Raw genomic sequence first — 22,658 nt, 5'->3', positions numbered from 1 at the left:
TTAGATTGAACTACGAAATCTGTTATGTATAATTGTTCTAAGAGATGTTCTCAAGCCTGGCATCAGCAATGGTTGCTTGTACCCTTGTGGTTCAAACATGCCTTAATTGTACCGACAATGTGCCACAATGAATTTGTATTTCCAATGACTTCCTTTCCCCCTAGCATTCCAAATGCTATCATAGATGTAATACTTTACGACTTTTTCAACATACACTTTTTATATGAAATTGTTTAGAGATATGCGTCAAATGCGACATTCTATAGGTCTTTGCCCAAACTCTATATGGAGACAGATATTTTACCACCAAAATTACAATTTCCCAAGGAACCTGATCAGGTGCCCGCATATAAAAATTAAATAAGGCAATAGAGAAAAAAGATTATAAAGTCTTAATTGACCACTTTTGCCGTACGGTCGGTGGAAGATACGAGTCCATTTTCGACAAAGCCACGCTTCCCCGGGATGTTGGGTTTTGACGAAGATCCTCTGGCTGGCTCGTGTAACTTCCCATTTGTCTCGACCGAAACGTTTGGCTCGCCCGGTTTGCCAGAGGATACGCGATCATCGCTTTGAAACTCGATTCCCGAAATGAAGACCTCACTTAGGAATTCTAACCCTGCCACAAAGACGGACATCCCGCTCGCAATACAAAAGTGGCTGATGGTTGTTCCGATATCGAGCCAGCTCCCTTCGTCTCGAACCATATAAAAGAAGTTCAAGGTCATCACGTCGCTAATTGACATAACGATCATGAATAAGGCGGACGGAGCGACGCCTAGCCGGTGATTGAGAATGCCGAGATTCGCGCTGATCACGGCGAATGGGATGAGGATCTTGAGAATGAGGAGGGCGCCCTGGGAGAAGGGATTGAAGATAGGGATGAGGCGACAAACGCTCTCAAGAGAGAATGAGGAGATAGAAGCGATGTTGCCAGTGCTGAAAAATGCGGACTGTAGGAGGAAAAGGAAAAAGAGGGCGATGCGGGCATCGGAGACGGTTAGGCTGCGGTGCCTGCGATTTTGGATTGCGGTAGAGAGTGAAACCCGAAGGCTCTCTGTCCTCCCGGTCGTGATTCCCTGATCGGTAGGTGTTTTGGAGGTCGTATGGTAGCTCGACGTATGTACGTATATGCTGTGTTCAAGTCTCACCCATGTGAGAAGCGATACACAGAATGTAAAATAGAAGAGTCCTTCGTAGGAGATAGTGAGGATGATAAACGTCGGTGAGAATGCAAGGAAGAGTATGATAAGGCGATGAAGATAATGGCTATTTGGATAGAGTTTGTGCACGAAGGGGAGCAAAAGCGAAGAAACTATAAAGAGTTAGCAATTGAAGGTGAGTAGAGGGTCCGTAAACTTGAGTTACTGCATACCCATAATGATCCATCCAACAATTTGATTGCCAAATGGTAAACCCTTCTTAGCTTGTATTGATGCAATACTTGACCTTGTAACAATAATGGCGAGTAGAATCAGACCGACCTAGAAATTCGTTAGCCAGATAAGCAAAACGTAATACGCCTACAGGGGATGCCGGTGACATACTTGAATTCCCATAACAATGCGTGATCCCTTGCGAAGGGAGCTTTTTGCGGCTTGTTTCGATTGAAGGGTGATGCTCTCCTCAAATGCGAGGTAGAGGAGGCCCGTGGCAAACATAAGTGCGCCTCCAAGGGTGCTGCATATTTGTTAGAGCCCAGTCGAGTTAATATCGTTGGATCACTCACATTGTATTCGAGCTTTCAATTTTGATCACTGGGAGAAGAGTGAAAACACTCAATAAACCACACCCAATAACCCAAGTAGAGACAACGACTTTGTTGCGAGAGAGGAAGTCGAATCCGTAAAAGGCCGGCCAAAAACAAGCAATTAGATAACAGGCAGTGTAGATCTCTCGGTGAAAATAAGATTGAACAAGAGCCTCTAATACTCCAATATATATCACTAACTGGAGTGAGAACGAGAAATAACCCGAAAAGGTTCGAATATGGCCTAAGAGGATCTGTCGTCCGGCTTTAAGCGCGTCTCGCCTTGCAACAACTTCTTCCCAGAAAAATACTGGGAATATGGCATATGCATAATAACGCCAGGAGGACTTCTGAACCCATAATACGGAGTATAGACCAACTAGGACGGAAGAAAAAAAGCTCGTGGTGAAGGTAGTCCGGACAGATTGAGAAGTTTGGTGTAAAACATGGAGGTCTATAACGGTGGTTAAAGCATAAGCAATCCATCCAAGATAGCCCGCGGTAACAATGGTTCGCAGGAAGAGCCAGTCGTACGTCTGGAGGTAGCGCAATCCGTCCAGTGCCTCCTCTAATAGACTTGATGAGTGACTGATTGCTTCCTCGTATTTTTGCTTAGAAATTAGCTTTTGGATTGCGGATACCTGGGAATCTGGCGAACTGTCGGGGCTGGCAAATGGCCCATATGGCTTGTACCGTAGTGTAGAGGACCTCTTGTGCTCCTCCTTCACGTGGTATATTTCAAGGACTCCTTGAGCGTTGGCCAAAGCAGCATTCGCCTTCTCCTTTAAAGTCGCATCGATATAATCAAGCGGAAGCTTGCCCACGGAATTGGCAGGAAAGTCGAGCCCAGCCAAATAAGCCATGAGGGCAGCAACATCGGCCTGAGCAACGTCATGCCGATGAACATGATCCAGGTTCCAGTCCGATGAGAAACCGTCTTCGTGACCGGGAGCAACTCCCCAATGGGAAATTTTTGGTTTAGCGACCCCGGAGCCCCAGACAACAAGTGGCGTACGGGTGTTATCTGGGTGGCCATCACCATGGCTACCCCAGTCACTCATACCATGATCAGCGGTGAAAACGAAGGCAGTTTCATCATCACCGTAGAAATTCTCAACTAATTCAGTAATTTCACGGACTCCTTGATCGACAACTTTTATGTTGTGTAGATATTCCCTTGAGTATGGTCGATAAGCATGACCGGACGTATCCAGACCCAAGAGATGCAGGAAAAAGACTAGCTTATCGTCTCTCAACCTTGCATTCAGCTCCGGATCCTCTTTTGCCCTTGAGAACAGCGCTTTCACTTTATCAAACACCCATATATCCAGCTTTGTTGCATCCTGGGTGAAATCCTCGGCCTCCTCACCGTATGTTTCCGCATCGATTCTTCCGGGAACGGCACCCTCCTTAAACATAGGAAGGATATCCGGGCTCCCCCAGCTCCAGGTATGCCTACTGCGATTGAAGACACTATCGAAGTTGACTGGATTCAATTTCCAACCTGTTGTAACCGCCGAAACGTCTTCGTACAACCCTGCGATGAGTGCAACATGTCCCGGTCTCGACTCCGTAGGAACGCGGGTGTGAGACACGCCGAATGTACCGTGGTGGAGGACGCGCGAGCGGATGAACGGAGCAAGTGGCCTCGGTTTGAGATATTCTCCATCGCAGCTGGAAGCATCGGGGCATGCGTCTGGAGGCGGAGACGGGTCGGGAAAGGATTGAAAAGCCTTGTCAGCACGGAGACCGTCTCCGACAAACAGGAACAATCGCTTCGCGGGTGCTTTGGCTCCGGGTTCGCGCTCCACGCCACAAGGTCGCATTCCACTCACGATTGGGCTGACAAAATAGATATCGAAGATCGAGTAGGTGTAAATCAAATGGAAAATTATAGCCAGGGCCAAAAACCCGACACGACCAAGGCGGGCCATGGTTAACGAAGGCACGGAGAAACGAAGTAGCTGCGTCAATCAGGGTATCACGATGGCATTGTGTGAGGGTAAAATGAGCGAACGCGGTCTCAACGACCCCGTAAGACAAAGTCCGAACGAGAAGAGATGGGAAATGTATTTAAGTGGCGCCCGTCCCACTGTTAACCCTTTCGTCCCTGGAACGGGAGAATGGGCGTGCGGCTGCTCAACACGAAGCTTCGTCGTTTTTAAGTTGCAGGAGAGGCTTGGCACGGCTCCCACTTTGATTGCGGCTGAGGACCTTGGTTACTAACAATCAACTCTCGACATTAAAGCTACCAGTTCATGGTCTTTTGAGCACAATTTGAGGATAGATAGATAGATACATACATAGATACATACATACATACATACATACATACATACATACATACATACATATATATCTATGGCAGCCATTCCAGCTCTCGATTAGGCTTTGAAATAGCAGACCAGGACCCTACGCTGTCGCAATGCAGCTATTTAGAGACAGCTTCTGCGTGGCCTGCGTAGTAATTAGTTATGTCCTTGGCAGAGTACCTCAGAGGTCTCGTTTATCAAGGTATTACGGATTTACTCCGTACAACGCCGGCTCTCTGGGGCCTATGCAGAATGTTGTCACCTAGACATCTCGGAATAGAGACAGGAGGGTGGAAGAGTGATCAAATCTCAACGACCAGTAAACGAGTGAAGCCAGTTCGGTTTTGATAACGGAGGAGCATATCCTGTTATTTCTCCGGTCAAAAAATGGCGGACACTTAGTCAGGACTTTCTCTTAATGTAGATTTCTATGATAAAATTCGCCTCGAGCTCCGGAGAGGAGTGTGCTGGGAAAAAAGTTTTGAGAAATGCTTTTGGGTTTGCAGTGATGGCTTTGTCCCTAGTGGTGCGCTCCACGTCTTACTTTTTAGGCCAGCTGCCCTTCCCTCATTCCTTGATTGCTAGAAATGTAGTTCATGAAAAAAAGGTAAGTCCTTAGGTCAAAAAAGAAAGTTGTATTGAACATTTCGAACATCCTCTAATGTTGGAGCTTTATCTGATCGGACCAATTTCATTTAGCAAATCCAAAGGGTAAGGTTTAGTGTTCCAAAAGTAATACTTCTCCAGAGATATATCCTGCCAAAAATCGCATATCAAAGATAATTACATTTTCATGAGGGCCTAGCTGTCATCTATCCGTCTTTTAGTGAGGGTATCCACAACCCTACTGTAGAACTTTGAAGCATGTTGCCTCGAGAAGGTAATGTCCACTGCAAGATATTCAGGTAAGATTTCCAAGAGGTTTCGATCACGATTATCGTCCAAAAGAGGCATGTATTGGAATTCTGCTGCTTCAAGATCAGTCGTAATTTTGTTATCAGAATCATCGGCAACGACCAATTTGAAATGTAGAGCTACATCGAAAGACATTAGCATGATACGTGCACTGGCTTTGCATATGAAGTGCTACTTACTCCCATTGAGTCCAGTTTGGATGCAGTCGTACAAATAATCTCCGTCCCTTGCCTTTACATCACGGACGATCAGACCTGTCAGATCGCTATAGAGGTCTTCTTTTAGTTGAGCGATCTGAAGTGCTTGTGCCGATTCGGCATTGGCAGCCATAGTAGCTCGGCCTCCTTTACCCGTGCTGCCAGGAACCTTCGGCTTTTCATTCGTGGCCGCATTTCGAGCAGCCATGAGTTTAGCTTGTAAGGCTTTGATTTCATTTTGAGCCTTACTCAGATCAGAGGACATGCTCCCAACCCTGGATTTGAGTTCAGAAACTTCATCATCTCGTTCAGAGAGTCGAGCTCGGAAGGTTTGCGATTGTTGGGCTAATTCCGTTTGTGTAGCGAGTTCATCTTTCAGTGATGTAATAAGGGCATTCGAAGCTGCTAGCTATTAGCCTCCAGGATAAAATCGAATTAAAGCAGCAAATCTTTACCTGCAGTCATGCTTTCACATTGCTTTCGTAGCTTTTCGACATTGGCGCTAGCTTCAACGATGCCTACTTGTCTTAAACTGCGGTATCTTGCTTCCATGCTCTCCAACTTTTTAGAAACATCGGTCAGCTTCCGCTTTAACATGGCTTCGTTGGATTCATTTCCTGTATCTAAATTACTCCCCGTTCTCCGTCCCTTGGAGGGCGTTGCGGCGGGTGCTGGTTCTGGAATTCCCTTTAAGAATCTTTTCAGCGGAGATGGAAGTGGAAGGGAGGAATCGCTCTCTTCGGCTTCTGCAACAGCCGCTTCGTCAATGTCAAACGAATCCTCCTCTTGGCCGTGCTCACCAATAGGCTGCTCTTCTGTTTCTGGTTCTGCGGAAGGGGTTCGTGCCACCAGGGCCGTCCGCTTTCCCGTCCGTCTCGATTTTGGCGCGGGCTTATTCCCTCGTGTGCCCGTAGGAGTATATTCAAATTCACCATCCTTCACAACTTCCTTCTCCGGTTCTTCTCTCCTCCCACGTCGTCCTGCTGCCTTGACTTCCTGCTTTGGAGGCACTGTCGCCGTGGTTTCCGGAGAGTCAAGTTCATCCTCTGACAATTGATGTGCGTCATCACTAGCCTCTTCGTCTTCTTCTAAAGTATGCGCAGCTTCTGCATTGGCTATCTGCGCTTCATTTGCTTTTCTCTGCTTTGCTGCCGTCGCGCCGTTCGCTCCGCGTCGCTTCGGTCCCACGACGACGGTGGAACGCGCTTTTCTTGTAGTTGTCTTCGTCTTCGTCGCTTGAGTCGCAGTTGACTTGGGCCGACCCCTCATGCGCTTCGCCGGCGGAGAAGCAACATCGTGCTGGTCGGCAGCACTCAAAAACCCATCATCGTCGATCCCCCCGTCAACGATTCCAGATAGGTTTGACGTAGCTTTCCGTTTCGGCATATCGCAATAATAATAGCTGGATGCACTGAGCTAGGCAAATTTGGTTGTAAAACTGGCGCACAGCAATGGCGCTTGTATCTTGTTCAACCGCTCGGAGGCGAACCCTTTTGTCGAGTCCTGAGCGCTCCTTTCCGTGCCAAAATAAACGGGACGCGCCTGGCCGACGCAGCACGTGACCAGTCTGGTTGACCAGCTTCAGCCACACTCTATTTAGGCCCGACAAGCCACGGCTAAACTCGATGTCACAAGCCGAGATCGAAGCTTGTGAGCGTTCGAACCCAAGCAACAGTCTCGGAATCGAGGGACTTTTTAAAACTCGGAAAACTCGACTCCTGCAGTTCCGCTGTGCTCTTACGGACGGTTGTTTCTTAAACCATCCTCCCGCCCCCTGTTCCTCTACCGTTTTATTCCCCTTACCCCTCCGTATCCGGCGATTGGTCATGGCTTCCGGGAACGTAAGAAGATGGCAGCAAATAATTCAAGAACTTATTCTCATAGCTGGTACAGTATGGGATTCCTCAGTTATGTTGCGTTTCTGTCTTTAGATTTATTCTGATCCATTTCCCAGTCCCTTTCAACGTATTTCGTTGTTCGATTTCTCCTGTCGCGACTAGAATTCGATCCCGAGAGCCAGAAACATGAAGACGCTAAGAGGAAATCCGCCGCAATACTTCGAAGGTTAGACCGTGGTGATGATTCGGATGATAGTTCATCAAGCCGCCAGAAGAGGCCTCAAAAGCAGAAGAAGCAGGACCTCGTTCTCACCCAGTATGAACAGGCCATTGCTATGGATGTTGTGGCCCCGGAGGATATCCCTGTTTCCTTCAATGACATTGGGGGCCTGGACGATATCATTGAAGAGCTGAAAGAGTCGGTGATATACCCGTTGACGATGCCCCATCTCTATCGATCGTCGTCCTCTCTTTTAAGTGCCCCGTCCGGTGTTCTCCTGTACGGCCCTCCGGGATGTGGCAAGACGATGCTGGCAAAAGCACTCGCGCATGAAAGTGGAGCTTGTTTCATCAACTTGCACATATCGACATTAACAGAGAAATGGTACGGAGATTCAAACAAACTGGTTAATGCCGTGTTCTCCCTCGCGAGAAAGCTGGAGCCGAGTATCGTGTTCATCGATGAGATCGATGCCGTACTAGGAACGAGACGGAGTGGCGAGCACGAGGCCAGCGGCATGGTGAAGGCTGAGTTCATGACACATTGGGATGGGCTGACTTCAGCAAATGCCATGGGCCAGCCACAACGCGTTATGATTCTTGGAGCAACAAATAGAATTCAAGACATCGACGAAGCCATCCTCCGACGAATGCCTAAAAAGTTCCCTGTTACCCTTCCCGCGGCCGCTCAGAGACGACGAATATTGGGGTTGGTTTTGAAGGACACAAAAATTGAGAGAGAGAATTTTGATGTGGACCTACTCGTCCAGGCTATGGCTGGCATGTCAGGGAGTGATATAAAAGAAGCCTGCCGCGATGCGGCCATGGTACCCGTCCGGGAACTCATCCGGAGCAAACGCGGTGCAGGCGCATTGATCAATTCCATGAACCCTGATGAAGTTCGAGGTTTGAGGACAGACGACTTCTTCAAAAAAGCAGGCGGTGTTAGGCCCACAAACCCCTATTCTGAAGCCATACAAAGAGCATCTCACAAGCTGCAGTCCGAGAAGGAATGGGTTACGGACTCAGAGCCTGATAATGTCGAGGCCGAATCTAGGATCGTTCCGGTCGCAGATGGACCTGACTAAATTGCTACTTGCATAGATACATATATCTCCACGTTCGAATTTGGCATATGGTTTGGATGCATATATGACCGGCCTGGCATCTAGTTTTGTACCTAATATACTGGCGTTTTCAAGAGCGGATGGGAACTTTGCTGCTGCGGGAACTAGGATTCATTAGATCTGTTCCGAATTTTAATTGCTTGCTATTCCTACTAATTTTGCCTCGTCTGGAGGCTTCGAGGAAGTCCCCCATTCCTTGAAAGCTCTACGCTAACGTGTTGGAATCTGTCCGTCCCTGTAAGGGCCGGAGAAGAAACTTTTCCGTATTACCTAATCCATACAACTGCGATGACGCGATTTCTTAGCAGCAGATCAGCACTCCGCTGTCCCATGTAACTCCGCCGGAAAACCGTCTGTTACTCATTTCGCTCTCTTTTACCGCTAGATATCCCATATGACTGTTTAATATATAGTTGATTGTTACAATTGACTATCCAAAGCCTTTTGGAGAGTTACATTGTGACACTAACGACTTATCTAAGTTATCATCAATCATTACTCTCTCTGCTGAGCTACACATCACAGGTTCCGCTCAGTGAGGTTAGCCATGTCCGATTCCGAAGCATTCTCCGGCGCCAACAGTGGTAATTCTCCTGCGGAGAATGTGAGTGCTGTGCGAAAAGCATTTTCAAAAGTCGATTTGGCTGGGCATAATCTTCCTCCGTCTCCTGCACCATCAAGCCCACGGACGGGAAGGCGGTACGCGCTTGCGACGGAGCTGGTTTACACAGAGGGAAATGATCAGTACAAAGCAAGCAGCGTGCCGATATATCAGGTGAGACGAACCCCGTAATTTTGCGGACAGAGGACTGATTTGTTTCTATACTTGGTAGAGCGCGACCTTTAAGCAGAACTCTGGTGGTGGCGGCGGTGAATATGACTACACGCGGTCGGGGAACCCTACCAGAACGCACCTCGAGCGGCACTTGGCGAAGATCATGTCTGCTCAGCGAGCGCTTGTGGTTTCGTCAGGGATGGCAGCATTGGATGTTATCACCCGCTTACTCAAACCTGGAGACGAGGTCATCACAGGAGACGACTTATATGGAGGCACACACCGTCTATTGAAGTATTTGTCGACGCACGGCGGAATCATAGTGCATCACGTTGATACGACGACACCGGAAAAAGTGGGAGAAGTACTTGGACCAAATACAGCTATGGTTTTACTCGAAACACCGACGAACCCTCTCATTAAGATTGTTGATATTGCCCGAATTGCTACCATGACACACGAAGCGAACCCTAACGCCTTGGTTGCGGTTGATAATACCATGCTTTCTCCTTTACTCCTCAATCCGCTAGATCTTGGAGCCGATATCGTTTACGAGAGTGGTACAAAGTACCTTTCAGGACACCACGACTTGATGGCTGGTGTGATCGCTGTAAACAACTTATCACTCGGAGAGAAACTCTACTTCCCTATCAACGCATCCGGATGTGGGTTATCGCCATTTGATTCTTGGTTGCTACTTCGCGGAGTGAAAACCCTGAAGGTTCGGATGGAACAGCAACAGTCCAACGCCCAACAGATCGCAGAATTCCTAGAGTCACATGGCTTCCGCGTGAGATACCCTGGTCTCAAGTCACATCCACAATATGATTTACACAGATCCATGGCCCGAGGGGCTGGCGCTGTTCTCTCATTTGAGACAGGAGACGTCGCGATGAGCGAACGGATTGTGGAAAGCGCCAAACTGTGGGCAATCAGTGTCAGCTTTGGATGTGTGAACAGCTTAATCAGTATGCCATGCCGCATGAGCCATGCAAGTATAGATGCAAAAACAAGACAGGAGAGGGCAATGCCTGAGGACCTGATTCGATTGTGTGTGGGTATTGAGGATGTGGATGACTTGATTGATGACCTTAGAAGAGCAGTGAGTGGCACATCCCTGCCTGATTTCAAAGCTTCTATTATTGTTACCGTGACTCCAGCTAACCTGTGTTCATATATATAGCTTGTTCAAGCAGGTGCTGTTAGCGTTACCGTTGATGGTTTTCAGTCTGTAAACCAGCCTGAAGCCGCAGCTTCTGAGGCCTAAAATACAATTGGCACAGCATGATAATTTTGTTGTCTAATTATTGTTTCCATGCTGTTGGCTTTATAACCGGCTCGGATCTATGATGATGTGATACTTTTGGTGTCTTTGATTCTACAGGCGACAAGGCGTTTATGATGTGTGTTGGCCATTTTTTCAAAAAGAGAATCAACTTCTGCTTCAAAATCTCAATACCTCACTTATAAAAGGAAAAGGTGATGCAAATAGAACTATTCCATATCTATGTAGGCCATGCTAGGAACCCAACTTTGTAAGGTGCTAGTTATACATATAGGGACCACAACCTTTTTCCGTATTAGAATCCGTACACAGAAAACAATCATTGCCCTTTACCAGGTTGATGCTCGGGGTAGGGTAAGGAAATAAGCTAGTGGTTGGATCTGGGCTAGTTAACTTCCTAGTCTCGACGACCGAATTCTGACTCAGAGTGATTAACTAACAGCTATGGCATAACTATTTGAAAACATGACCTACTAAGTATAGCCTGCTGAACATAAGGCTCGGGAGGTGTTCGTTCGAAACTTGAAAGCTCCCTTTTCGTCTTTTAAAACTCAACATATATTGGATTAGTTCGATTTCTATATCATTTCAAACATGCAGACGTGATTAATATCATTTACTTGTTTCGTCATCCATATATGTAGGATGTCTCTTGCCAAAGGAGACAAATATGCCAAGTGACACATAGTTGTCACAGTGTATATCTAAAGAACGGGCTCATATCACCCATATCCAACAATTCTTGATCGGTATACCGTGCCCTGATTGCTTCTTCTCCTTCTTGTTCCAACAACAGATCACGCTGCCTATTAACTCTCCGATACGCTACCCTTAGTACGAATGCTGTGATAATTGCAATGACTGCCATGGCAAGAGACACTCCAAAACCAGTTGGATATTTTGGTTTCTCATTCTCCCGGTAGATATTCGACCCCGCGATGCCGCCCCAGTTTCCGATGGAGATTAGCAACGCCATTCCAACAGCGCGCTTTGAAGAAGGGGCGAGATTATTACCAATTAGACAGACAATGGAAATGAAAGGCGCATAAAGTCCAGCGGCAACGAGGAAGAGCATGCCGTATGTCAGTCCAGGATACTCAGGATGCGGTATGGCAAGCTGGGAGGTAAAACCCAAGACGGCAATAACGTAGCCAGCAATGATGAATGGAGTCCGCTGTTGGTAGCGATCTGAGACAAACGCAAATGCCAGGGTGACTATCATAGCGACCACATAGATAGGAATAGTGAGAAGCTGCGCATGTGCTGCTGTGTAGCCCAGGTCAGCGATCACCGTAGGAACAGTTGCCGTGAAACTGGTGTCGTTTATATAACGTTAGCGTATATATCTGTTGATGTAGGGCCTAGAATACTAACCCATAAACACCAATGGTATTGGCCCAGAAGAGAATGATGGCACCCCAAATTTTCCATTCCTTAAACGCAGCAACAATGTGATGGAGTTGTATCTTGTCAGAGTTTGTAACCTTTCCATGTCCGGAGCCGGTTTCAAGAGCGAGCCGGTTAACAATAAACTCTCTTTCGGCCTTTGTCAAGAACCGGGCCTGCTCTGGACTATCCGGAAGGATTTTCCACACAATTGCTGCAAGAACCACAGGAAGAAGACCCTCAATGATAAAAATCCTATTGCAAAAAAATCCCTCAGCTCCCAAATCCAATACGTATTATCGGGTTAAGTTAGTACTAACCATCGCCAACCAGCGTAGTTACCGACTCCATTCATTTTCTCGATAGCAAACGCTAGAAGTCCTGAAAACGCACCGGAAAGTGATGCTGCAGCATAGAAAACTGCCATTCGCTGTTGAACCTCATAGCGCTTGTACCAGATCGTCAACAAATATGTTGCCGCTGGGAAGAACCCCGACTATACGTGTTCTCGGGTTAGCTAGAATAGAATTGGGAAGGCGGATCCAGAGGCAATGTACGCACTTCAGTAACTCCCAGGAACCAGCGCGTTGCCAGGAGACCTTTGTAGTTGGATATGACACCCATTAAACTAGAATTAATATTAGCTTCTTTAAACGACCGCAAGGAGATAGAGATTCGAACGTCATCACAGTTCCCCATGAAAACATCATAATTGAAATCCACACAGAAGGTCGTAGCATCTTAAGGACGATGTTGCTCGGAACTTCGAAGAGACCGTAAGGCACAAAAAACAGGGTCAAAGCAATGTTATATTGCGAGCCATGAAGGTTGAGATCCTTCTCCATCCCCGCAATCTTAGCATTGGCAACTAGAAGGAAGTAAGCATCTTATTATAAAGCCGACAACAAAGCTAGCAGAAATTGGTAACTTCTTGGGTAACCTCATTGAAAAATATGTGGGATCATCAGTGTCATATACTCACTGTTCCCTCTATCAATGAAAGCCAGGAGATAGAGCACTGCCAGCAGTGGAACCAATCGATAGTCAACCTTTCGAAGGATTCGCTTTGCTTCCTCGGGGGTGTAAGATTCCACGGTTCTCCGGATCTCCTCAACGTCTTCGATCTTGGGTTCGTCCGTCACCATTGTCAGGCTGTTATGGCACTTTTCATTTGGTGGGCTTTCTATCTGATGATCGTCCCCCTTCAATTCGGGGGACAAATTGGAGGGTGAAGCCATTGCTGATAGAGATACAGCTGAGATTTGACAGAAGGCCTGCAAGAATAATAACAGGCTACCTTGGGAGTTGGGAGCTGCGGCTGTATAAATATTTCGGCAAAAAGCAACAGCCGGGTTTCCTACGCAAGGACGGTCGACCCTTAACGGACTCCCCAATATCTGGCCGAAAAGAAAGCACGGAGGGTATCATTTGGGAGACAAAGCAAATCAAGCTGTGCTTTAGTTGAATTACCCCAGAACTTCTCCGCCAACCTAGGAGATACAATCCCGGTGACGCTGGGTGTGAGTGTAGATCACTGAGTCCATCACCAATCAGAACTCGGGGGTTGTTACCAAGCGCGATTTTGGCTCTGCTTTCGTACGGGGTAATTCAGACAAGCATTCAGCCGAGAGTTTGGCCATTAACTTCCCGCATTCTGAAGATCGTTCCAGCAACTGAGGGTTCCCAAACCTGCCAGCGAATTTGCCGCGGCATCTTGCAGGAGGAATCAAAACGGCCAGTGCCATGGGGTAGTGGATACTTCGCAGAAATCCTAGGATGTACATTCTGGTTGTAGCAAGCTCAGAGGGACTTGGTGGGGTCACTCGCGAGTTTAGTCTCCAACAATGAGTAGAAGGCTACATTGAATTCCCATTTGCTTTAGATCGAGGGTCGAAATGGTAATAACCGTACGAAGGGAAACGAAGGACTCGTTATCATAACATAAGGCTAGTACAGCGAGACGTTCAAGTGTCAGACGCCAGGTGAGAACTAAGGCCTGATGCCTGTCTCTGTACTCCCATGCGGAGGAGCTGAAAGAACATGGAGCGAGACATCGTGTATCTAAGCCCGCCACGAACGAATTTTAAATTCTCCTGCAGCCATCTTGCATCAAGGTAGTAGCAGAACCGCTGTTGCAACAGCACCGTGCGGGAAGAGGTCACCACCTACACAATCATGAGCTGATGAGCACGTAGAAGAAAAGAGAGACCACCACCAGAGCACGGGAGGGCTCCCAACGGCCCTTAGTGCCTGGACAGCGGGAACCTACCTAAGGTTGTGCGGGAGTCGGAATATATTAGGTATGATCACGCAGCGTAGTTGCCAAGCAGGCCACCGGTCCGATTTCGGCAGAGATTTGGGGGACGTGGTTATTAGGTTTGCATAGGCTACGCATGACTAATCGTGTGGGTAGTTGAATTTAGCCGCAAAATTTAACTGGATGATGTCAGTTTCGAATTTGGCCTCACCGTCAAAAGAGTTGAGTCGGAGAATTTCGAAGCAATTGTCGTTCATTTTTCCTTAGATGTTGATTTGATATTCATTGCGGAGCATATATATTATATGTGTATTCGACTACTGCAGCGTCTCTTGTCTATATTATTAATGATAACCAACTCCGTTCTTTCTTCCACCTACCTTCACTGTTCGTGGTGAATTGTTCCGTGCATGCTCTTGTTCAGGCCATCCACACCGACTTTCGCTTCTTCCAGCTTTCGTTCGTTAACTATTGGTAATGTCGCAAGATGACCGAGTGTCAGTCGATTCTACCCATCCAACAAAAGACATGGTGATCAAACACAACAGCTCGAGCTATCTTGAGCCTCACGTCCATCCACCACCAGTCCATGTACCTCACCGCCATGTCGTGCCAGAATCACTGGCCTCGACAGCAAAGAAATGGAATACCAATAGCTTGGGTATGAGATTAGCTTTAGATGCCGCCAGTGCTACGACTGCTGCAGCTCTGATATGCCCCATTGTTACGATCATAGATCGGTATGTATTGCTCATACTTTTATCCCCACTAAGCTACTCGATCGGACCATTTCTGACATTTTGCTATCTTTTGAACCTATAGTGCCATAATAGAGAAAGCCGCCAAGGGTCTTGCTATTCGAGAGAGCTTGACGTCCTCTCTTCGAGGAATGATAACCCGTCCACACCATTTCATCATCTCAACGCCGTTTCTACTCATTTACACGCTCTATTCTTGCACCTATCTGACAGCCAATGTCATTGACACTGTTGTTTCAACCACGAACGATAAGGAATTTAGTCACGTATCAGCTGGCCCTACAAAATTCCTTTCAACTGCACTCGTGAATATGTCGATCTGCGTATATAAGGATTCACGATTTGCAAAGCTATTTGGAGCGCAAGGCCAGCAGACTCAAGGTTCACCCCAATCATCAGCCACAGCATCTAGGGGCGCTCAGATGGCGTGCCAATCAATGAAAAAAATGGCAGCAGCGCCGAAAATCCCAAAAATCTCCCTTGGCTTGTTCGGTCTTCGTGACAGTCTAACGATATTCGCTTCCTTCAACGTCCCGCAGCTGATCTCCCCGCATATTCCTAACTTCCTCGCCTCAACACCATCATCAAAGACATCCTTAGCCCAATTTACGATCCCTGCCACCGTCCAAATATTCAGCACCCCACTCCATCTTCTGGGATTGGATTTATATAATCGCCAGCCTTCTGAAGGGCTGCCTGCCGCTGATAGGTGGGCACGTGTGAAGCGGGACTGGTTTCCTAGCTGTGTTGCAAGAATAGGGCGTATCCTGCCAGCTTATGGTGTCGGCGGTGTCGTCAACACCAAACTCCGGGCGAACCTTATGCATTCAGTCGAAGCAACTGCATCTGAAAAAAGCACATTATAATCAAAGGGCCGACATTTTCGATGCCCTACGATTACGATTTGACGAGCCATGTCGTATTTTGATCAGACCTGCCTCTACTTCCGAACTTTGCGATGTTCTTTGCGCTGATAGTTTCGTCCTTGTTGCCGTTCAAAAGTCGACGCGAGCCTCGACCGCGATTTGCGCCGAAAATCATTTCTGAGTGAATTATCATTAGAGAGCTTTGAAGATCTTTGATACCCTATCTGTTTTTCAGTTTGAAACAAAAGAAGAGGATCATCTATATACAATTTCATTGTTTGTTCTGGTGTTTACACATTGCACAGAGTCGAGTTGATGTTTTATGAATACAAAAGTTAAAAGAACAACATACAGTTCCAAAGAATCAACATGCCTAAAGATGTTACTCTTGTGCGTTGTCAGTTTTGTATGTAGTCATGGGTGTCACAAGTCACACTTCGCAGTTTTTTTGCTTGCAATTCTGGAACCTCGGAATAAATACTTATAGAACACATCCAAAACAATTTTGTCCCTACTTTCACCGTGTTCTATACCTTATTATCCTGCCTTTGGATCTTCAGGGCCCCATAATCATTCCTCCTAAGATCCTCTATTGTCCCCCTTGTTGTCTAATTCTGGGTTGGTTCTCGCCCTCAACCCAAGCCTTTCACGAAATGCACTGCACCTCAGTCGCATAGCTACAAAATCCTCTGTTGCTTGACGAACACACTCGCTCATTCGCTCAAGACGCTCCATTTCCATAGCGATATTAGACTCCGAACGTGAAAGCTTTTTGCGGATCTGAGTCAATAGTTCTTGCTGCTTAGCGATGTCGGTCTCAATTTCGCGGATCTTAAATTTGATCCCCGGCTTTGTATCATCGTCAGGCTTAATAAGGGCCTGCTCTTCTGTGGTTTCCTCGTTTGGGGATCGATCGGGCCTGAGAGACATTAGTAGTTATCGATGGACTTCTGTGTGTCCCTGTCGAGTGAGGCACTGTAGCTGATAGTTGTATAGAAATTAACCTCTATTTTTGAGGGTGCGGCAGTGGTTTGAGAGGAGAAAGAGCACAACCAGAGGTAGCATAACGTTTTTATGTTGGTTTAAATGCTTTTGAAAAGTGTTATAGGAGTTGTGATATTTATCATTAAAGGCAGTAGGTTGAATCCATGATTATAGGAAAAATCTAGCACACCATCAGGAAATTGGCGGAATAAGCTACCCAGGAATACAATGTGTGCATGAACATGCCGTTTTCAACACCTTTCATCATATTCGCACGAGAACGGTAAATTCCACTCGCTTGGATATGTAGGCTATATATACTATATGTATTCAGAAAAGAGCAGGGTTTAGAGTCATAGCAAAATACCACAAACTGGCATGACAAAGATGCATATAAAATACTTGTACTCCATAAACAAAGACTCCATGATGTGATAAAGGGAAAAGTGAGGATCACCTAGCCTGTGCACAACAAAAAAGGAAAGAAAATGCTAGTTACAAAGTAAAAACTGACTTTCAGAGGTGCTTTTTGGGTTCTTTAGAAATTCGGCTAGTTTATTCTTCTTTCGTATTTTCGAGAAGAGCCTGTCTTTCAGCACGTCTCCGTTCTCGCTCTTCTCGTCGGCGATGCCGTCTCTCTTCAAAGGTCTCAATGGCCCTGGAAACAGAGCTATCTTCAATTTCACTTTTGGGAACTGCCTCAGGGCCTCCGATAGCTAGGAAAGCTTTGCGGAAAGACCAAGAGACCGCTTCTTCAACTGGCTTATCGAAGACATATGGTAGAAAGGGAACGATGGATAAGCCGAGCTATTGGCAACGCAAGAGTTAAAACCTATCCACAAAGTAATTGGGAGGTTGAACATACCCCAATGGGAGCCCATGTCCTCAAGAAAGCGGATTTTATACCCTTCAACGCGTTTCCAGAATATCTCACAACCGAATGGATGGTAAACGCCGGCAAGCCCATACTAGCAAGGCCTTGAAACACCGCTCTTTCGGCCATAATCGATCTGTAATCTTCACTCAATGGAATCCTCTTCGTCGGCCATGGCGTCAACGTATCCTCCTCAGGATCATTCCAAGAAATTGAATGAGGATCGGAGGTGACTTTGCCGTACTTTACTAAAGCTTGGTGCTGCCGCAAACCCTCCTTGGCAACGACATGTGAGTCTACGTCTTGGCCAGTGGGAGTCGCGACGGCGGAACGGTATGCCTCGTCTTTGGGGATGAGGATACGTTGGTTCCGCATATACGCCTTGTATCCTTCGTTCGCAACATCTCCAAAGATATAGGCCCAAGATACACCGTAGGCAGTTCGTACAAGCCAGGGGTGTGCTATAGGCCGAAAGGATTCACCGATGTCGGATGTGTAGGCGACATAACGGTGTGCCGAAAGGAGAAGGGTCTTGATGCGTGTCGCGTACGCAGCGTAGCGATAAGGAGTCTCGATGGAATCTGCAGAGCTGCCAGGTGGAGACTGATCAGATATGCCCTTTTCAAAACCACAGGACGTTACAAGGCAAGCGCGCAAAAGCCATGCCTCGGCGAGGGGGCTTAGATCACAGCTTGTCCATACCGGCCGTCATAAAGCTGATCGAGGAATTCTTCTTCTTGGTTGATAAGCTTCTGCAATTCTGGATTCAACTTGCGCCGCCGCGAGGGCCGCCCAACAGTGTCGTCAACCTGTTCGTCCTTCTTGCGATCCCAAAACATGGTGAGGGATGGCTCAGCAAGTCTGGAGGGTGAGACGATCAATTCCGCAGACGTTGGGGGTATAGACGAAGGGAGAAGAGACGTCAGAAACAATTAGTGAGACCAAAACGTAGTGGATGGGAGACGAAGTGAGGAAGCACGCGACTGTTGTTGGATCTTAGACTTCCGTTACTTCAGAGGATTCCTTGTTATTCTTCGGGCCGTTGACATCAGCCCACCCAGCTATCCGAGCGGAAGGCTCAAGGACGAAAAAAGCTACCATCGCCCGCATTGATGGAAGGCACACCCTTTATTACTTTATCCGCGTGTATCCATCGCCATAAGCCTCCGCCCTCCTCTACGGCACAGAAGAGCCCACTGGGTAAATGTTTCATTCCGGGCCTCCCTTGGAGCTCCATCACGGGCTTGGGGCTTCGGGAGAAATGGCGGACACGCGACGACGGAGCACACGTAGCGCCGAAGGTGCTCAGCCAATCATAGCAACCCGGCACCCCGCATTATATAATCAGCCTAATTTGCTGCTTTCTATTGGTCAATCGGCAATTTTCGGTTTTTCTGCTCTGATCTAACCTGAAATAGACTAGCGGATACTCGACACAGCTGATGTAAACATTGTAATATCACGTGATTATCACAAATCGTCGACGTCTTTGGGAAACCGCAGTTTATCGCTGGACCGATCCAACGCGAACTCCTCGACGGATTGTGAGCTGCATTTGCTACCGGACAGAACATCAATTCGGTCCTTGACCTTCTTCTGCCCTGCTTTTGACCTTCTTTCTTACCAGTCCTTCTCACAATGGTGGTTTACTATCAAGTTGCCGGCCGCAAAGTCGGCTCCCACGTTGTATGTGTGCCCTTGCGATCCCCGGACCCATACGGCCGTGCTATACCATTCGGCTGTTTCACTGGAGATATATTCTATATGTCGATGATGTTACGATTAAGAAATTCCGCTGATGTCTTATTAACAGCTCGCAATGGCCACTCTTGGTACAACATTCGCCGGCGCTTGGCTCGCAATGCCTTCATCTTCCAAAAAGAAGGAACAGGGCCCTCCAATCAAGGCTAGCAGTAAGGATGAGGAGCAGTTTATCCAGTATGTTGCCGGAACGCGTTTACTCCTCCCTCGTTAAAACGATTGGACCTCCCCACCCCATATTACTGTCCGCTCCTAACTTTTTGTTTCTTCTCTATCATCAGAGAATTCTTGAAAAACGTTGAAGCCGAGGAAAAGAAGGCGAAAGCGTAATCATCGAACTTTTGTGACCGTCAACCCCGAAAATGTATACGCTTACAGCCCCAGCTCTTTGATATGCTCTTGATACCGACGTTTGGGAAGAAATTGCCGCGGAACTTTGTGTGCCCGGGTCTCGCCAAGGGTTAAACCGAAGGTGCCTCATATGTACAGATATTATTTCGAAATATAGACACAAATGGCATGATAGATTCGTTATGACACTGTTTTGGGTAATTACCTGCTTTTCAAAAAGGGTGGGATGGAGTACGACTTACCACTACACAAGCTAAGGAGAGCGGACCTTCTTTGCAAGAGACCTCAGAGCTTTTACTGTCAATACCCTAATGCAGCAAATCCACTTTACGTCTTTAAGGGCGTTGCGAATACCTCTTCCTGCATATGTAGATGCATGTTAGGGTCAATATCCAAGCTTTATCGCAGAGCATTTGCTAACTAAAGTCCAGGGTATATGACATAGATATACAAAGACAAGACCACACAAGAAAGCTGGCAACAAGATCATCATCTGGGCGTCTCGAATTTGGAGTTTGGGTTATATCAACGAAACCGGGGAAACACTAACAAAAGAAAATGAATTGTCGCTTCTTATGGTCGCAACTCCAGGCTTCCGGTCGGACTAACTGGCCTCCCGATTTTAACCGCTGCTGTTTTCCCCTTCAAATCCATGATTATACTGAAAAGAGACGCCATTTGGCTATTTTCTGTGGGTGCGCGACAGATCCCGGTTGGGTAACCCTTCTCGTCCTCCAAAATCTTATTCATGGCGTCAAACCCTGGCCGCGACCCGGCCGCGCCTGTCAATTCTCTAATCCGACGCAATCGAGGTTCACTGTCCGCTAAATATAGTATTGGATTGACGTTAATGTGCTCATGCACAAAATGATTGGAATGGGTGATAACGCCAGGGCATGGTTCTCCTTCATCGCCCATGTTCAGCCGTACAATGTCGTAGGCTGAGCATTCTAGTCCAGTTCCACCTGTGTGATCTGCGACGAGAATATGGCATGCAGACGCCACGCCAAGCTTCTCAAGTTTCTCAACGGCCTCAGCACGCGAGCTGCTGTTGAGCACCGTGCGGAGGGCGAGGTGACATGGAATCTTATTGAAATCGACTCCGGCGCATTTGATGGCATTTAGTGTGACGCCTACACCGCAGGAGTTTAAGCCAATTTTGCCAATGATTCCAGCCTCGGTGATCATGTGGATTGAAGGCTTGGAAGATTGAGAAGGGCGGATATGCATCGAGACCAGGTTCGGGGATTGCGCTTTATCCCACTTTGGCGGACATTAGTTCCTGTCTTCGTACACTTTTTGCGACACGTCGTTGAGAAAAAGGGCGAGCTTACATCCCAGTTTTGACCTAGAAAACTTTCTGTCTCCGATTTCCAAGAGAACGCCGTGCATCCGTCACTGAACATTCCGTATGCTAGCTCTGTTCGGACATTAAGAGCGAGGATGGTTTCCATATCCACATCAGCCCCCTGTGCAATACCTATTGAAGTTTATTAGGACTTTGTAGCACGAGAAAGACCGTGGAAAGGAGGTTTCTCCCTTCTCACCTTTTATCTCTTGTAAATACTCCGGAAACGAAGCTTCTAGCAACGGGATGAATTTTGCTGCCGTTCGACACACCTCCTGCCAATCCATAGAGCATTTCTTTTTAAAGAGATCATTGTAAAACTCTATACTGCCTTGGATTTCGGACTTGGCTTGCTGGCCATGTTGCAGGCCGATCTAGTTCGAGTCTTCGTGAGCTATGGGCTTTCTTTGGGGGAAAAGCCACTAGGACTGATGTACCTCAGACGGAGTACCTTGACAAGTTATCGAGCGCATTGTGAACTTGCGTCTTCCCTACAAAATATCCTTTCGGACCCTAGCGACAAGCTTTCGGGAACTATTTATGGTGAGGATGCTTGAACCGAACAGGAAATGGATACTTTCAAAAGAAGAAACATTGCAACTGAACTAGCGACAGGATTCATGACATTTATAAGGATGTCTCTATTGAATTCCTTCCCCGCGTCGGTGATGAAAACAGCAGCACCAGATGGCCGCGGAGAGATGCCGATTACCGAGCGGGTGTCATACTAAGTTTGGGAACCGCATTCGGGCCGAAGAGCGAGTCAATTCGGATTGTGTGGAGTGGTGCCAATCTACACTTACAAGGAGAATGTACTCCGTATATAGATATATTATGTGATTGAATACCATCATAGCTCAAGAGCCATAGCTCCTTTCAAAATCCATGAAAGTGCCGAGAACTCTCGTCAAGTTGCATATCGAATATTGATAGTAAGAAAGTGAAGCAGATGTGCAGGCTGGGACAAAGCTGTTACAGAAGCACACATCCGCATTACGTGTGTATGATGTGACTTCGTATATAGAAGAGAATCTAATATGAAGGGAAATACTCCGCGGTTAGACATCAGGTATCCCCAGGTCCGAGCAGCTCAGCTTTTACGAGCTTCGGTAATCCGATTGCGTATTCTGTAGCCTAGAGAGATCGAAAACTCAAACATGGCCACGGTAATGGAGGAAAACACGAGCATTGAATCGCAACAGCTTCTTCTAGCAGCAAAACCAGGGCACTAGCGGAAAGAAAAAGATAGCAAGAGAAAGGAATCTTTCCTTTGGCTGCTGACGGGTTCAAACACACGACTCTGGACCCAGTGATATGCGGAGGAAACGCATCACACACATCGCTACTTCGTACTATAATAAAAGTACTCCGTACGTACACCGTGTACCTCCTTGGAACAGGACTGCCGTTTAGGACGCTCCACTGCGCAGGGAGGACGAACTAGTGAGGCCTCACAAAAGGGAAGGTCGTGCCTTAGGCAAAGGTAGAGAGGCATGTGGCCATGTGGCTAACCTCATTCGCTAGTTGTTCATCCGCTTTGTTTATTGAGGACTTGAGAAAGGTCGCGCTTCGAAAAGTCGATATCTCCAGGGGTCTTGGCCAAGACCCCTGCTTATATCATCATTCAAGGGATTTCGACGCGCCACCTGGAACTC

The 22,658-nt window shown here is 47.2% G+C and overlaps 10 protein-coding genes across 10 annotated transcripts; 4 read left to right on the top strand and 6 right to left on the bottom strand.

The window, feature by feature from the left end:
* Positions 1 to 238: 238 nt before the first annotated feature.
* On the bottom strand, positions 239 to 3,861 carry MCD4 (Glycosyl phosphatidyl inositol anchor synthesis). Its single transcript, XM_003070505.2, has 4 exons — positions 1,730 to 3,861; positions 1,548 to 1,680; positions 1,376 to 1,484; positions 239 to 1,315 (listed from the first exon to the last, which is right to left on the bottom strand). The coding sequence occupies exons 1-4, from the start codon at positions 3,682 to 3,684 to the stop codon at positions 393 to 395; spliced, it is 3,120 nt and encodes a 1,039-aa protein (XP_003070551.1). The 5' UTR covers positions 3,685 to 3,861; the 3' UTR covers positions 239 to 392.
* Positions 3,862 to 4,863: 1,002 nt separating this feature from the next.
* On the bottom strand, positions 4,864 to 6,560 carry D8B26_004747 (uncharacterized protein; the record flags this gene model as incomplete). Its single annotated transcript, XM_066124583.1, has 3 exons — positions 4,864 to 5,096; positions 5,157 to 5,576; positions 5,630 to 6,560. 3 exons carry the CDS (start codon positions 6,558 to 6,560, stop codon positions 4,864 to 4,866), a joined length of 1,584 nt encoding a protein of 527 aa, XP_065980664.1.
* Positions 6,561 to 7,347: 787 nt separating this feature from the next.
* Positions 7,348 to 8,319, top strand: D8B26_004746 (uncharacterized protein; the record flags this gene model as incomplete). Its single annotated transcript, XM_003070503.2, has 1 exon — positions 7,348 to 8,319. The coding sequence occupies one exon, from the start codon at positions 7,348 to 7,350 to the stop codon at positions 8,317 to 8,319; it is 972 nt and encodes a 323-aa protein (XP_003070549.2).
* Positions 8,320 to 8,809: 490 nt separating this feature from the next.
* On the top strand, positions 8,810 to 10,618 carry STR3 (cystathionine beta-lyase). The gene is made up of 3 exons (XM_003070502.2): positions 8,810 to 9,133; positions 9,192 to 10,235; positions 10,317 to 10,618. Exons 1-3 carry the CDS (start codon positions 8,906 to 8,908, stop codon positions 10,398 to 10,400), a joined length of 1,356 nt encoding a protein of 451 aa, XP_003070548.2. The 5' UTR covers positions 8,810 to 8,905; the 3' UTR covers positions 10,401 to 10,618.
* A 424-nt stretch (positions 10,619 to 11,042) lies between these two features.
* D8B26_004744 (uncharacterized protein) lies at positions 11,043 to 13,542 on the bottom strand. Its single transcript, XM_003070501.2, has 6 exons — positions 12,787 to 13,542; positions 12,486 to 12,672; positions 12,366 to 12,432; positions 12,125 to 12,300; positions 11,793 to 12,059; positions 11,043 to 11,731 (listed from the first exon to the last, which is right to left on the bottom strand). The coding sequence occupies exons 1-6, from the start codon at positions 13,040 to 13,042 to the stop codon at positions 11,110 to 11,112; spliced, it is 1,575 nt and encodes a 524-aa protein (XP_003070547.2). The 5' UTR covers positions 13,043 to 13,542; the 3' UTR covers positions 11,043 to 11,109.
* Positions 13,543 to 14,314: 772 nt separating this feature from the next.
* D8B26_004743 (uncharacterized protein) lies at positions 14,315 to 16,158 on the top strand. The gene is made up of 2 exons (XM_003070500.2): positions 14,315 to 14,801; positions 14,884 to 16,158. Exons 1-2 carry the CDS (start codon positions 14,539 to 14,541, stop codon positions 15,683 to 15,685), a joined length of 1,065 nt encoding a protein of 354 aa, XP_003070546.1. The 5' UTR covers positions 14,315 to 14,538; the 3' UTR covers positions 15,686 to 16,158.
* Positions 16,159 to 16,264: 106 nt separating this feature from the next.
* Positions 16,265 to 16,615, bottom strand: D8B26_004742 (uncharacterized protein; the record flags this gene model as incomplete). Its single annotated transcript, XM_066124582.1, has 1 exon — positions 16,265 to 16,615. The coding sequence occupies one exon, from the start codon at positions 16,613 to 16,615 to the stop codon at positions 16,265 to 16,267; it is 351 nt and encodes a 116-aa protein (XP_065980663.1).
* A 297-nt stretch (positions 16,616 to 16,912) lies between these two features.
* Positions 16,913 to 18,732, bottom strand: D8B26_004741 (uncharacterized protein). Its single transcript, XM_066124581.1, has 3 exons — positions 18,246 to 18,732; positions 17,535 to 18,132; positions 16,913 to 17,476 (listed from the first exon to the last, which is right to left on the bottom strand). The coding sequence occupies exons 1-3, from the start codon at positions 18,380 to 18,382 to the stop codon at positions 17,225 to 17,227; spliced, it is 987 nt and encodes a 328-aa protein (XP_065980662.1). The 5' UTR covers positions 18,383 to 18,732; the 3' UTR covers positions 16,913 to 17,224.
* Positions 18,733 to 19,054: 322 nt separating this feature from the next.
* Positions 19,055 to 19,986, top strand: D8B26_004740 (uncharacterized protein). Its single transcript, XM_003070498.2, has 3 exons — positions 19,055 to 19,229; positions 19,357 to 19,481; positions 19,586 to 19,986. Exons 1-3 carry the CDS (start codon positions 19,182 to 19,184, stop codon positions 19,632 to 19,634), a joined length of 222 nt encoding a protein of 73 aa, XP_003070544.2. The 5' UTR covers positions 19,055 to 19,181; the 3' UTR covers positions 19,635 to 19,986.
* A 242-nt stretch (positions 19,987 to 20,228) lies between these two features.
* On the bottom strand, positions 20,229 to 21,476 carry D8B26_004739 (uncharacterized protein; the record flags this gene model as incomplete). Its single annotated transcript, XM_003070497.2, has 4 exons — positions 20,229 to 20,918; positions 20,990 to 21,135; positions 21,203 to 21,377; positions 21,441 to 21,476. The coding sequence occupies 4 exons, from the start codon at positions 21,474 to 21,476 to the stop codon at positions 20,229 to 20,231; spliced, it is 1,047 nt and encodes a 348-aa protein (XP_003070543.1).
* Positions 21,477 to 22,658: the final 1,182 nt, after the last annotated feature.

Source organism: Coccidioides posadasii, chromosome 2 (assembly GCF_018416015.2).
Source record: "Coccidioides posadasii str. Silveira chromosome 2, complete sequence".
Classification (NCBI taxonomy): Eukaryota; Fungi; Ascomycota; class Eurotiomycetes; order Onygenales; family Onygenaceae; genus Coccidioides; species Coccidioides posadasii.
The sequence above is the reverse complement of the archived record's forward strand: the minus strand, read 5'-3'. Positions and strand labels throughout refer to the sequence as shown.

Bases quoted from the DNA above. Each gene is read 5' to 3' on its own strand.
- MCD4 (XM_003070505.2), bottom strand. From the start codon at position 3,684: ATGGCCCGCCTTGGTCGTGTCGGGTTTTTGGCCCTGGCTATAATTTTC. The intron at 1,485-1,547 runs GTATGTCACCGG...ACGAATTTCTAG, and splicing joins GCATTGTTATGGGAATTCAA to GTCGGTCTGATTCTACTCGC. The intron at 1,316-1,375 runs GTATGCAGTAAC...AACTCTTTATAG, and splicing joins TGTTGGATGGATCATTATGG to TTTCTTCGCTTTTGCTCCCC.
- STR3 (XM_003070502.2), top strand. From the start codon at position 8,906: ATGTCCGATTCCGAAGCATTCTCCGGCGCCAACAGTGGTAATTCTCCT. The intron at 9,134-9,191 runs GTGAGACGAACC...TATACTTGGTAG, and splicing joins GCAGCGTGCCGATATATCAG to AGCGCGACCTTTAAGCAGAA. The intron at 10,236-10,316 runs GTGAGTGGCACA...TCATATATATAG, and splicing joins TTGATGACCTTAGAAGAGCA to CTTGTTCAAGCAGGTGCTGT.
- D8B26_004744 (XM_003070501.2), bottom strand. From the start codon at position 13,042: ATGGCTTCACCCTCCAATTTGTCCCCCGAATTGAAGGGGGACGATCAT. The intron at 12,433-12,485 runs GTTCGAATCTCT...TATTAATTCTAG, and splicing joins TCATGGGGAACTGTGATGAC to TTTAATGGGTGTCATATCCA. The intron at 12,060-12,124 runs GTTAGTACTAAC...TTTTTGCAATAG, and splicing joins AACTACGCTGGTTGGCGATG to GATTTTTATCATTGAGGGTC.
- D8B26_004743 (XM_003070500.2), top strand. From the start codon at position 14,539: ATGTCGCAAGATGACCGAGTGTCAGTCGATTCTACCCATCCAACAAAA. The intron at 14,802-14,883 runs GTATGTATTGCT...TTGAACCTATAG, and splicing joins ATTGTTACGATCATAGATCG to TGCCATAATAGAGAAAGCCG.
- D8B26_004741 (XM_066124581.1), bottom strand. From the start codon at position 18,382: ATGTTTTGGGATCGCAAGAAGGACGAACAGGTTGACGACACTGTTGGG. The intron at 18,133-18,245 runs GTATGGACAAGC...TCCACCTGGCAG, and splicing joins GATCAGCTTTATGACGGCCG to CTCTGCAGATTCCATCGAGA. The intron at 17,477-17,534 runs GTATGTTCAACC...CGTTGCCAATAG, and splicing joins GGACATGGGCTCCCATTGGG to CTCGGCTTATCCATCGTTCC.
- D8B26_004740 (XM_003070498.2), top strand. From the start codon at position 19,182: ATGGTGGTTTACTATCAAGTTGCCGGCCGCAAAGTCGGCTCCCACGTT. The intron at 19,230-19,356 runs GTATGTGTGCCC...TCTTATTAACAG, and splicing joins GCAAAGTCGGCTCCCACGTT to CTCGCAATGGCCACTCTTGG. The intron at 19,482-19,585 runs GTATGTTGCCGG...CTCTATCATCAG, and splicing joins GATGAGGAGCAGTTTATCCA to AGAATTCTTGAAAAACGTTG.